Source organism: Fusarium coffeatum (genome assembly GCF_003316985.1).
Source record: "Fusarium coffeatum strain FIESC_28 chromosome Unknown BRIP53273_contig_514, whole genome shotgun sequence".
Taxonomy (NCBI): domain Eukaryota; kingdom Fungi; phylum Ascomycota; class Sordariomycetes; order Hypocreales; family Nectriaceae; genus Fusarium; species Fusarium coffeatum.
The window spans coordinates 1-12,828 of record NW_022158303.1 but is presented as its reverse complement, the minus strand read 5'-3'; the positions used below and the strand labels follow the sequence as shown (position 1 = coordinate 12,828).

The 12,828-nt window shown below is 48.9% G+C and overlaps 4 protein-coding genes across 4 annotated transcripts; 3 read left to right on the top strand and 1 right to left on the bottom strand.

Moving 5' to 3' along the window:
- Window positions 1-1,613: 1,613 nt before the first annotated feature.
- Window positions 1,614-4,711, top strand: FIESC28_11790 (uncharacterized protein; the record flags this gene model as incomplete). Its single annotated transcript, XM_031165898.1, has 3 exons — window positions 1,614-2,487; window positions 2,539-2,636; window positions 2,684-4,711. 3 exons carry the CDS (start codon window positions 1,614-1,616, stop codon window positions 4,709-4,711), a joined length of 3,000 nt encoding a protein of 999 aa, XP_031010046.1.
- Window positions 4,712-4,967: 256 nt separating this feature from the next.
- Window positions 4,968-6,452, top strand: FIESC28_11789 (uncharacterized protein; the record flags this gene model as incomplete). The annotated part of the gene is made up of 1 exon (XM_031165897.1): window positions 4,968-6,452. The coding sequence occupies one exon, from the start codon at window positions 4,968-4,970 to the stop codon at window positions 6,450-6,452; it is 1,485 nt and encodes a 494-aa protein (XP_031010045.1).
- A 1,590-nt stretch (window positions 6,453-8,042) lies between these two features.
- On the top strand, window positions 8,043-9,262 carry FIESC28_11788 (uncharacterized protein; the record flags this gene model as incomplete). The annotated part of the gene is made up of 2 exons (XM_031165896.1): window positions 8,043-8,813; window positions 8,870-9,262. The coding sequence occupies 2 exons, from the start codon at window positions 8,043-8,045 to the stop codon at window positions 9,260-9,262; spliced, it is 1,164 nt and encodes a 387-aa protein (XP_031010044.1).
- Window positions 9,263-9,887: 625 nt separating this feature from the next.
- On the bottom strand, window positions 9,888-10,364 carry FIESC28_11787 (uncharacterized protein; the record flags this gene model as incomplete). Its single annotated transcript, XM_031165895.1, has 2 exons — window positions 9,888-10,072; window positions 10,127-10,364. 2 exons carry the CDS (start codon window positions 10,362-10,364, stop codon window positions 9,888-9,890), a joined length of 423 nt encoding a protein of 140 aa, XP_031010043.1.
- Between the last annotated feature and the right edge of the window lie 2,464 nt (window positions 10,365-12,828).

The window sequence follows — 12,828 nt, the reverse complement described above, 5'->3', positions numbered from 1 at the left end:
AAAAAAAAAAAAAAAAAGGTCAAAGCTGAGGCAGTGATGAACGCCTCGATAAGGATCAAGGATCAATTAATGCTTTTCAAAAGAATCAGCTTCGCCTTGAACATAGCTTTGAGTTGTAAATTCCACCCTCGTCGCCCCCGAATACTGGCTAATGAGTATTCAGCTTGATGCTTATAATATCGGTTTCCTTAAGTTGTTCTACTTTAGTAGCGATGTTAACATGCTTTGTTGGCTGTTTTGAGTTACCGCCTGTCGAGACTATGCGCTATCCCTTCTATCTCATGAACTTTATGCGTATTGATTCGGGGAGTATGAGTAGGAATTGTCCACTCTCATAACCACATGTGTTGAAGGTCATGACTACTTACCTCACAGTCACTGCAAATGACCTTTCCTCCTCTTCTTAATTCGCTGCCCAATGAGTACCTAATAGACGATGATGCTTCGACAATTACTTTATGTCCAAATTTTCATGAAGCGAAATCAAGCGAGATAATTGCAATAATGCAGATTGCCAATGCAACACTACAGGGTAAGCACCAAGCTTAGTTCAAACAACATATACAATTGAAGCCAAATGAAGTTGAACTCGATGGGTTCAACAATGTGAATTATCCTTCAATATAATGTTAGACCTTTGGTTGCTCATGCATTTTTTCTTTTGCTTTTTGCTTCTTAGGCACTTTGCGGTATTTATTAGTCGGATAGCTACGTGTCATGGCCCATAATGCAGAGAGCCGCATTGCCATCAACATTCATTAGCTACCTGGGCTAACATGAACTGTCAAATACCAAATCTGTAAGTCGACGCATGCAGTCTAAAAACTTAGAGCACTCCGTTGAACAACACATCGCTGACCCGCCTGCCCGCTATAGTGATGTGTACATGCTGTAGACTAATTATTGTATAGACGAAACATTGTCATGTGGATGAAACATCGGTCTAGCATACCAACCACAACCTTGCTCGTCACAAGACAGGGCCAAACTCGATGAACATGAACCGGTTCTATGTCCAAGACATTGATCAAAATCAAGCCATGATCTAATACTACCACGTGCCACTTTGATATATTATCCAAACCAATATGATTCTAGATAATCTGGACAAAGGATTTACCGACAATTCCCCGGACCGTCGAAACTCGAAGGATTGGGTGGAATGCTCACGGCAGTGGAGTTCTCGATCCGGGGAGGCTAAGCACAAGCCACTGAGCAGCGAACCTCCCATTCATAGTACCTATGATAGGCAGGCCAGGCCTGCAACCTCCAACATCTTGCCAAGGGGCCATGTGTTTTTGCGTCAAGTCAACGATGCGCCCGCTTTGAATTGCTCTATTGTTTGATTGTGCTTGATCCAGATGATTTGAATCTTCAGTTTTTGCCATTTCTTCTATACCAATCCGCAACTCCCTCCACCCCTTTTCGACCGCCATTGTTCTCTTGGCTCCTTGTCCTTGGCTCCCGTCTAGCTCGCTCCCTGTTCTGTTGGACGGACGGGGTTGCCGTCATCTCCCTCACCTTCGAATTAACCTCTCAACCGTCATCGTCCGAGCTTCTCGATACCTCCGCCCACGATGGCTTCACACGGTCAATACTCTCCGGCGCACATCATGTCCAACAAACACCATCATGCTCCTTACGGTTCCGCCCCCGTAGCTGTTCCTGGAGGCGCTCCAGCTGGTACCTTCGCGCCAGGCACCAAGATTCAGGTCGGCAGTCGCCGTGTGGTCATTCAGAAATATCTCTCTGAAGGAGGCTTCGCCCATGTATACCTCGTCAAGTTGGACAAGCCTGTTGACGGCACTGATCAAGCCGTCCTGAAGCGGGTTGCGGTGCCCGATAAGGATACTTTGCGGGGCATGCGCACCGAGGTCGAAACAATGAAGCGCCTCAAAGGCCACCGACCGATTGTCACATATATCGACTCGCACGCTTCTGAACTTCAAGGAGGAGGCTATGAAGTTTTTCTAGTCATGGAGTTTTGCAATGGCGGCGGCTTGATCGATTTTATGAACACCAGGCTACAACACCGCCTTACCGAGCCAGAGATCCTCAACATCTTCACCGACATCGCTGAGGGTGTCGCGTGCATGCATTACCTAAAACCACCACTACTGCACCGCGATATCAAAGTCGAAAACGTTCTAATAACCGCTAGAGGGTCTTCCAAGCGTTTCAAACTTTGCGATTTCGGCTCAGCAGCATCACCTCTTCCCGCCCCCACCACCGTTACTGAGTGCCGCCTCATGGATGAAGATGTGCAGAAGCACACCACAATGCAGTACAGGAGTCCTGAAATGGTCGACGTATACCGCAAGCAACCTATAAACGAGAAATCTGATATTTGGGCATTGGGTGTCTTGCTGTATAAGCTGTGCTACTATACTACTCCTTTCGAGGACCAGGGCCAATTGGCCATCTTAAACGCCAGCTACCGTTTCCCTAGTCACCCTGTCTTTTCTGACAGGCTCAAGAAATTGATAGGTAATGCTCATTGGCCCTGGAGCTTTGTTTAAGTACTAACACGGATGTTAGCGTCAATGTTGAGAGAGAATCTACAGGATCGACCAAACATTTATCAAGTATTGAAGGAAGGATGCGCCATGCAAGGACGCGATGTCCCAGTTCAAGATGTACGTCTAAAATTTCAGCCAGAGGATATCATATTGACAATCTGCAGATCTATAATGGCCGTTCCCAACCACATGTTAGAACTGATAGCCCTCATCATATGGCCCAGAAACCGGAGCAAGCGCCAGTGGGTGCGGTTTTTGAGCGCGTCGAACCGCAGAAGCAGGTTATCCCTGATGTTGTGCCGATGAGAAGAGGACGACCGACTGCTTCGCCAGCCCCAGGCAAGGTGTCCCAGAAACCGGAAGCTTCCCCAATGCGAAAGTCAGAAGGGGATCCTTTCGCAGCCCTGGATTCAAAGGCCGCTTCGAAAGGATTTGATGAATTGTCATCTCGATTCCCTACGCTCGACCAGTTCTCATTGTTGCACGACCAGGGGAGCAAGTTCGATTTCGATGTTTCCTCACCTATTTCTCCAGTAAATGCATCCTCAAATCTAAACGAGAGAGTAACAGCAAAATTGGCGGATGAGGCATTCGCGTCTCCCCCAGCCGACTCTTCTCGCCCGAAGCCAGTGTCTAGAACTCACTCGGTTACCCCTGTCGGGCATCAATCGGCCGTCGCCTCCCCTCCCCTCGAGCCTTCATTGTCAAAGACTTCATCCGCACCGAGCAGACCTGATATCAGCAGGGCACAATCCATTATCAGCAACAATCCTGAGTTACAGGCCATCTCTTCTCAAAACAGCTCCCGCTATGTCTCCACGGGTACGATGACTTCAACACCGCCGCCAGCCGAGAAGTATAGCCGCGAGATGGAACAGCCCGTCCAACACGATGTTCATGATTATGTCCGCTCCAGTAGCGCCACAAGGCAACCTGAGCAAAGTGCAGGACAGTGGACTATGGAGGAGCCTCGTCCTACTTATGTGCAAAGAATCCCACCTTTCCAACAGTCCGGTCATGAACGTCAGCCGTCCTCGTCTAGACCGTCCCTGGAGGGTGGTCGCCCCCGTGCTGACTTCTTGGAACCCTCGTCGCGCGCTTCACCGGCACCGGCGCCATCACGACCTCGACCTGCCAGCACAAACCTCGAGGGAACAACTCTTGATTTTCTGCGTGAGAGAGAGGCCGCATCGCGCTCCTCGAGTCGACCACCCCAAGCTCCTTCACCCTATCAGGAACCTGCAGATGATCCACGTGCATCGAGTGACATGGACTTCTTGAGAAGTCTGGAGGACTCAGAGCGAACCAAGCGTTCTAGCTTGACTGCGCTGTCAGGTAACAAGAATATTCTCGCTGGCAAATTTGGAGACGCATTCAAACGCTTCGAAGGTAGCTCTCCTAACAATGGAAGAATTCCATCACCCGAAAGGGAGACAGCACGCCGCGACTTGACTCCCATTGCCGGCTCCGAAGCAACGGATGGACGTAGCGACGATGGTCATGTTCATGACGACGAGGACTGTATGACACCTGAGATGAGGCGTGAGATGGAACGCTTGAAGCTTCAAGAAGAGGAACAGCGGGTGGAGGCGGCACAAGCTGAATACCGAAAGAGGGTAGCTGCAGGACAACGTGGACCACCAGTTCCTCCAAAGAGCATCGGCGGGGTTTCGCGTGCTGTCAGTATCCAAAACCGGGTCCAGAGTCTTTTGAACGAGGAACAGAAACCATCCAATGTTCAAAGGACTGCTCAAGGTTACGGCAAGTATACCGACACCCCTGAGACTGGTAACAAGTCCGAGAAACCTCTGCCAGGAGTGCCTAAGAAGCCATTGAACGTGACAAAGACCCGGGCCGATTCTCCTCAAATCCGAAGCCCATCTTCGACATCGTCTGCTCCTCCAGCTCTGACTTCAAAGCCTCCAATGAAGCCCCCAGCCCCCAAGAAGCCGGTCCACCTCAACAGTCTCCCCACTGGTCAGAGACCGCCATCGCCTCAGAAACCAACCCGTGCTCTAACAGCTTCAGAGGACCTTATCAGCATGGATAGCCCTGGGCAACAAATGCTGGAGATGACAGCTCAAGAGAAGGATGATTATCTACAGGACTTTTCCAAGCGGTTTCCCAGCCTAGGCTCGATTGAAATGGTCGAGCGAGAGATCAGTGGACAGAACGGAGGATCAAGCCGGTAAATAGACATTGGCTAAGGTATCTAGAACTGCCATATTGCATGTACATTTGAATATACTCAGCGCATAGCGTCCAGCATATTTCTGGTCAGAATCAACTAAGTCTGGACCATGATGATTGAGCATGCATGTGGTGGGGCCATCGTATCCACCCTTATCTTATCTCCCAATATTTTTTTCTCCAGAGCAAGGTTCGTAGTGACCTGGGCAGAAGCTTCCTGCAAAGACTACCATCAAACATCAAAACAAATACAACAAAATGGCCAAACGCAAGAGACAAGCTGTCGCGCAGAGCGAGCCCGTCGCTGAGCCTTCGGTCGTCACGAAGAAGGTCAAGGGCGCCAAAGCTCTCAAGGAAAAGCCTGTAAAGGAAAAGGCTCCAGTGCCTGTGAAGAAGACTACGACCGATAAGACTGCTTCGAATGCGCCCGAGACAATCCAAATCGTCGTCGGCTCCTACGATCGAGTTCTTCACGGATTGACAGTGACAGTTGGAGGCAAGGAGAAGGCTGAATTTGCCGACACATTCTTGTTCAATGCCCATACCTCAGCAATTCGTTGCGTCGCCGCCTCGCCCATTTCAGCGCCTGTCCCCGGACAAACACAGAAGGTCATGCTTGCTTCTGGCAGCACTGACGAGCGCGTGAATGTTTACAACCTATCTGCGCACCCCCCAAGCCGAAAGAACCAAGAGATTATGGCCAAGGTGGCACCCCGACCGATCCTCGAGAACCCCAAGAACCGAGAGGTCGGCACGCTGCTTCATCACTCTTCGACGGTCACATCGCTTTCCTTCCCTACACGATCAAAGCTGCTGTCGTCAAGCGAAGACTCTACGATTGCGGTTACACGAACCCGAGACTGGTCTTTGCTCAGCAACATCAAGGCGCCCATTGCCAAGCCTCAAGGTCGTCCCAGTGGTGATACAGCACCTTTCGGAGGTACACCGTCTGGTGTCAACGACTTTGCCATCCACCCCAGCATGAAGCTTATGATCAGTGTTAGCAAGGGCGAGCGTTCAATGCGATTATGGAACTTGGTCACCGGCAAGAAAGCTGGAGTATTGAACTTTAGCAAGGACATGCTGCAGGAGGCTGGCGAGGGAAAACACTCTACTGGTGAGGGACGAAGGGTTGTTTGGGGAAGCGTCGATGGAGCAGATGAATTCGCGGTTGGATTTGATCGGGACATTGTGGCCTTCTCAATGGACAGTGTTCCTAAGTGCCGAGTGATGGGATCGATCCGAACCAAGGTGCACCAATTCTTTTATGTTGCACTAGATAAAGAGGGGGATGAAACGCTGTTGGCTGTCGCCACGGAAGACGGGCGCATCCTCTTCTTCTCCACCAAGGAGTCGGACCTTTCAAAACCGGACTCGGATGACAAGAAGCTCCCAACGGCCAAGTTGGTGGGTCAGCTCGGCGGCAAGTCAGACGGAGTTCAGGGCCGCATCAAGGACTTTGTGGTGGTGCCGAGCGCTGAGGACGCCTCAACGCTGTACGTGGCGGGTGGAAGCAGTGATGGACGGGTTCGTCTGTGGCGGGTAGGAGTGTCGGAATTGCAGGGTAACGGCAAGGAAGAGACCAAGGGAGAATTGTTGGGGACATATGAGACGCAAAACAGAATTACCTGCATGACAGGATTCATGATGATACCCCGACCTGAGGGAGTTGAGGACAGCGAAGATGAATTGGATGATGAGGATGAGGATGAGGATGAGGGAAGCGACAGCGGTGAAGATTAAAAGGGACTTTAGTCAAAAGAAATGAGTGTATATGGCTGTGGTTGGTTGATTATTGATGTTTTGATAAATATAAGCTACCTAATGTATGAATACCTAAGTATTTGGTGATAATGATTGACTGTCAGCCTTCGTATGCGCCCAGTCAGTATCACATGTAAATTGAAGTATGTGGTTCCACAAACTACAGTACTACCGTATGCTTACTGCAGGGAGACTAGACAGGTAAAGCTAATGAGGAGATACGGATAGAGTTACACCACATCAGAACAGCCTCTCTTCCAGTATATGATAGAGCCAACAACTCATCCATTCCAGGTCTCTTTCTGTCCCATCGTTGGCTCCTCATTCTTCAGCGGGCTCTAGGGTCAGGGGGACCGTGCCTAGGCCCCGTGAATGGGACGTCCGGTAGGTAAGGTACGGCACTGTCCTGTATCACGAGGGGTCGTAAATGCAAGTCAAGTTTAGAGAGTCACTAGAGCTGACCAACCACGGAGTCTGGAATTCAAGCTTGAGGCGTCTTGAATGTGGGGTAATGAACGCGATTGGACAGATGCATGATGATCGGGAACTGGATCCATTCCGTTGAGACTAAACAAACACATGGAAGCGAAGGATTTTAGAGATATGGTCTTTCTTTCTTTGTTTGATTGAGTCTTACTTATCCTATTTCTAGAGCTATCCTTCTATTGATGTCAATGTTTGTGACGACAATAAGCACTGACTGTTCACCAACATCAGCGGGGACTAGGTTGTCTCCATGAACCAGGCCAGGCCAGGGGTGTTGGAGGAGGGTTCTCACGCTGTGGAGGTAGATGGGGCATATCTACGTAATTCCTGGGGCCCTTAGACGCAACTGTCTGTCTCTTGCCAGGTCTTGTGAGCATGTGAAGAACGTTGCCGTACATTAGCTTGCTACCTCTACTCAGAAACTGTGCCGCCTCTCTTCTTTTCCGTTGCATCTACCCTTTTCTCTATATCTACTGGGCTTTGAGGCTTGAAATAAACTCTCTGCTATTTGTTTACTTTTACTCTTACATACCTCTCTCTTGCTTTGCCCGCTTGCAAATCTTTGCCACTCAAGTCAATTGGACCCTGACTACTTCAGACTCTCAACGTCTCAACTTCAGAACTGACTCGACGTTTTCAATCCTCACTTTGACTTGAAATCTCTGCTCACTCATCCTCAGTCAGCTGGTGATTTGACCGCGGATATCCTGGCCCCAGCTAATTGTATCCGTGCTCGTTAGCTTGAGTCGTGAGTGAAAGTTGATAGACAGGGTTGTTGCAGAGCCTTGGAACCCCTAACAACTTCAACTTTTACTTAATCTCTTTTTACCTTGCAACGAGATCTTGGAAGCTGCACCACAAATTACATTTTCCATTGAGGCCATAAGCACGGAGTAAGTAACACTGCATTGCCTGATGTTGAGACTTGCAGGTTCAGCTGAGCTGGAGAGTCTAGAACCTAGGTCTTATTCTCAATGGCTGACTGTCCACTCAATATCATTTTGTTCAACCCAATCTCTAACCACTTTCCTACCTACAGTCCCAATTGTTTTGAAACTCCAATTTTAAAAGAATAGACACACAATGGCCGACGACGGACCTCCTCTTATTCGTCCCGTCCCTCGAAGACCTTTCGACCTCAACTTGACAACTCCTACGCCTCCGAGCGAGAACTCGTCTCCCCCATCACCCGCACACCCAGCTCGAGATCCTACCATTGCGCGCTTCCTACAGCCAACACCCGAACCTGTAAGCGCAGGCTTGAGCAGACCGCAATCGTTTTTGAACTTGACCTCGTCAACACTTTTCGGCATATACTCTCCAACTGCATCCTCCTCGCGCGACCGCGTCTTCGCCGATCGCGATGAACTCGATACGCCGTGGGGTACAGGCGCTCAGACTCCCATCAAGCGACCCAGCATCGACGATGCCACATTTGATTTTCTAAAAGATCGGTCACATGCAATCCGTCGTCGATCGTCGATCCGTTCCCAAGCACCTCCTGCGCCTGTGAAAGCTTCCCCTTCGGCTGGCGCTTTGGTTTTGAGAGGACTGTTGCTCTTCGTTCTTGGTGTGGGTTATGGCGTATTGGTCACATCGCGCTTTAACGACGGATCGGATAGCCATGCGTCTGGTACCACGTACAATTGGTTGCACCTGTCATTCTGGGGTCTTGCTGGCGTTGCACTCGGGGCGCTGTTTCCTTGGTTCGATCGAGTCTGGGAGGATTCGTTTGGCGAAAAGGAGGATGAAGCTGTGGTTGAGAGCACTGCAGCCAAGGATGATGATCCGAGCACTGACTGGGCAATTGCAATTCGAGCTATTGGTGCCTTTGTCGGAATTGTCTTTGCCATTGTAAGTCAACCAACAAAGAATTCTCTATAAGTGTTACTGTAACTGACAACCTGCAGCGCAAGGTGGCATGGGCGTCCACTCTTCAGGTATCCTTAACCCTGGCAATGGTCAACCCTCTCCTGTGGTGGCTTATCGATCGCTCTAAGCCTGGATTCTTCCTCTCGACTGCTGTTGGCTTGACAGGCTCAATCATTCTCCTTGGCATCAACCCTGATATGATGCCAGCACCCGCTCACGCTCCTTTCAGGCACTTGGTCAATGCCACAACATCATCTCAAGATGAAGTCGTTCCTGTTCTTGGTGGATATGCGCACCAGGAGACGCTTGAGACGGGTATGTGGATGCTCAGTGTCCTCTTCTGCAGCTGTGTCTGCTTCGGAAACATTGGTCGTCGACTGACCCTCGGCCCATCTGCCACGGCAAAAGGTCGTTGGGCTGGTGTGAGATAATACTCAGTGAGAAACACAACTGCAACGGCTCTTCGCACTATAGCATGATGTGTCCATAATATTTGTTTACTGTTTCGGTGGTATCTAGGGAGATATAAAGGGTGATATCGGTTATAGTCATCCACCCAGATTGGATAGAACATCATTATGTATATTTAGGAGTAAATATCGCGATCATATGATATGATATATATCATGGAACCAGAACATAGTGGTCTGTTTATGACGACAATTATTCTAGTATTTCTAGCAAGGGTACGGGCGGTTGGCCATCGACTCATGAAGCCAAATCATTGCGAGCAGCAAATTTAATCACACGTTGAATATTACAATCTTGGATATCGATGTCTTCGGCCTCGTCTATCGCTTGATCTTTCGTATATTTGCGGGGCAGCAGTGATTTCGTGGGATAGCAAAAGTCACATTGATTCAACGCGACTACATTTTCTTCTTGATGTTAGTTATTACCTTTTTTATTTTTGCCAGATTTTACTTGTTTCCCATTTCCACACCGAAAGTTTGTCCACGCTTTGTTCCATCATGATCAGCCCTGCCAGGGCCCGAAGATCGTCGCGTGACGCAAGTTCAGTCGGCACAACGTCATTTTGTGTACCTTGGGTCCATATCAAGATGAGTTATTGAGAGCCTCCACCACGGCTTCCGACTTTTCTCTAATGGCAGGGCCAAAGTCGAGGTTGGACATACCCATCATGACAAGCATGCGGGGGTCTTGAATGGTTTGGTTGATCATGATGGTACGGGTGAGGACATCGTGGAAAGAGGAGGCGGCAGCTTGGGGTCCTGAGTTGTCTAATTGCAGATGTTAGTATGCGGCTCATGAAAGAGACTCGTTGTGTTACTTACTACCGTTGTTCTTGGGAATCTGTTCAGGGTGCTGGACTGGTCGACCGGCGGCAATATTGTCCAGCTCAGTCATGATATAGTGGGATCTCTTAACAAAATCCCAGACATGGAAGAGACTGCGGTCGACATTGGGAGGAGTCCAGCTGCTATGAGACTCAATGGCTGAGATGAGCTCGGCGAAACGGGCTGTGATGGTTTCACGGGACTCTGAGGAGGGGATCGTAGCGTCGGAAGGCATGATGGCTGCGTGTAGATTTATAATGGAATGGCGAGATGTTTGAGAGTTGTTGGACAATAAGTTCAATTGCGAAGATCCAAGCAAAGAGGTAAATTGGAAATGAAGATAATAGAGCAGAGTTAAGTTGAGTTGAGTTCTTGAATTTACGAAAAGGGGAGAGGAGAAAACATAAACGTAGCATCAACGTCAGAGTCGCCAGGGGAAAGAACGGGTTCCCCGCTGTAACAGTGCCTTGCCCTGACTGTGTCGTATGCTCAATTGCTTCTTTTATGGGTAGACAAATCAGATCGAATTGGATCCTATTAGTGGCCAGAGGTGCTGTACTGTACTGTGCAATAATACTCAGCAACGGCAGAGAAACCCACCCTGTGGCTTTTTTGGAGTCGCGTATCTCGCCAGAATCCTACCACCTTCAGGGAGTTAAGCTTTAGGCTGTTTCAGTTTCCAATAAGTGTCTTGAACTGGTCAACAGCCAAGACAAGCTTCTGATAGATCATATCAAGCTCCAGGTGGCTTGCATGGTCGCATATGTACTGTAAAACTCGGGTCAAGAATGCAGTATCGTATAAACCTATCGATCGTTCTAGAAGTCGGTTCGGGGACGAGTCGAAGCTATCGCCAGTGGGCGGTGAGAATCTGCGTAAAACATGAACGCACAGATCAGATTCGAGATGCTATGACGATAGAAAAAGGAAGGAAGCTGAAGCTCAATCCGAAATGACAAAAACAGGAAAGGATTGACATGTGATAATGGGGGAGGAAACAATGGACGACACACTGAATAAACAAAGGGCTGGCGAAGGGTGAATCACTGATAGTAAATGCTGTATTGTTAGGGAACTGACTATTCTTCAAATCTAAAGTAGAGTGGTTAATGAATAAATAAATATTGTGCTGATAACATTAATAGATTTGAAAGAAATACCCGTCAGGTAGGAAGCTCATGTGGGGGTTTCGACTAAAGATTCAGGGTCCTGGAGCTTGAGCTTGAGCTTGAATTATATGGGGCTCTTGGCCGAAAGACAAGACAACCATTCCGAATCTACTCATGTACGTGGCGAAGTTTTTTCTCTTGGCAACTGTTTTGGGGCATGTTGAGATAAGAAGTTATCTTGACTAAGCGGAAGAATGTTCTAGTAGACTTAAACTGAGTTGTGCCACCGAGTTGAGCACCTCGTCATCCATTACTGGCTTCGTCAAGTCCTGATCCGGGAACTAAGGATTCGGAGATGGTCTAGAACTTATGGAACATTGGCGAATGCGAGATGAACTAGACTGTTCTGAATATGAAGAGGGCGTATAATGCTCAACAACTAAGCGTCATCAAGAACAGGGTCCTGGGGTACGGTACGATACGATATGTATGTGTTGGACTGATCCCCTAAATTCATGATGAGCAAGGAAACATTCCAACGGACAGGTACGAGATGGGACTAATGGACTCATGACACTCAACGGGATGGCCGCAATGGGTGGCTAAGAAACTAACCAAGGTGGTTTGAAGCCTCAATCGAGATGGATTCTCATGCCATGCATGAGATCAAACGAAGCAACCCAAGTACTGTACCTGGAGGACATCAACTGTCAAGGAAGTTCGTTCAATACCAACGCCTAAAAGAACAAGAACACCAGACAACTGAATAACTTAGTACTTGGCGCATCTCGATCCGGCCCGCCACACCCTGGAACTATTGGACGATACGGACAAGGCATGGGAGAACGATGATGCGTAGATTAGATCCTGTCCAACTTCAACGCTGTCTTGTCTTGTGTGCCTGTCACTCTCAACCTTGAATTGCAGATGAGATCTCAGATTCGAAGTTTGATCCCGCGCTTCTGGACTTTCGGGATGGCAAAGAGATCTACAGTCAAAAGAGAATGAATGGCTGAGAGCTTCTGTATAGTCTTTTGACGGCATATCATATCCATGACCATCATCATGGATCCCCCATAGTTATCGACATGCGTATCCCTGTTCATCTCTTCGTTGTTACCAAGAACGTGCATGTCATATGACGCCAACGACTCTGTTTGAGCCTCTTTTCTGACCCTAGATCCTGGAGCCTTGGTTAGCCCTGAGTCTTACAGTGCCCGCAGTGCATACGCCAGCCTAACCAGTCACCGGGCGGCCTAAGCCTAAGCCTAAGCCTAGGCCTGACCCAATCCAAGTACAGCGCTGTATCACAGCCTTGCTGGATTAGTTCAGGCCCCGATCTAACTAATCTTTCTTCTGTCTCGGATGTTGCCAGCCCGTTTATTTGCTGATGGCCGGTGGATTATCCCTTTTAACCACTTTCTTAAGTAGCTTCGATGCGCCAGCTGCTTTCTCCGATGGCCGTTACATCTCCAGCGCCCTCTCGATCGTCAAAACACCAGCGCAATCACCATCGAGACCCCTTTTTCTGCGACACGGAACGCCGAACCCTCCTCTACCCGGATCCTCCGACCCTCAAAAAAAAAAAAA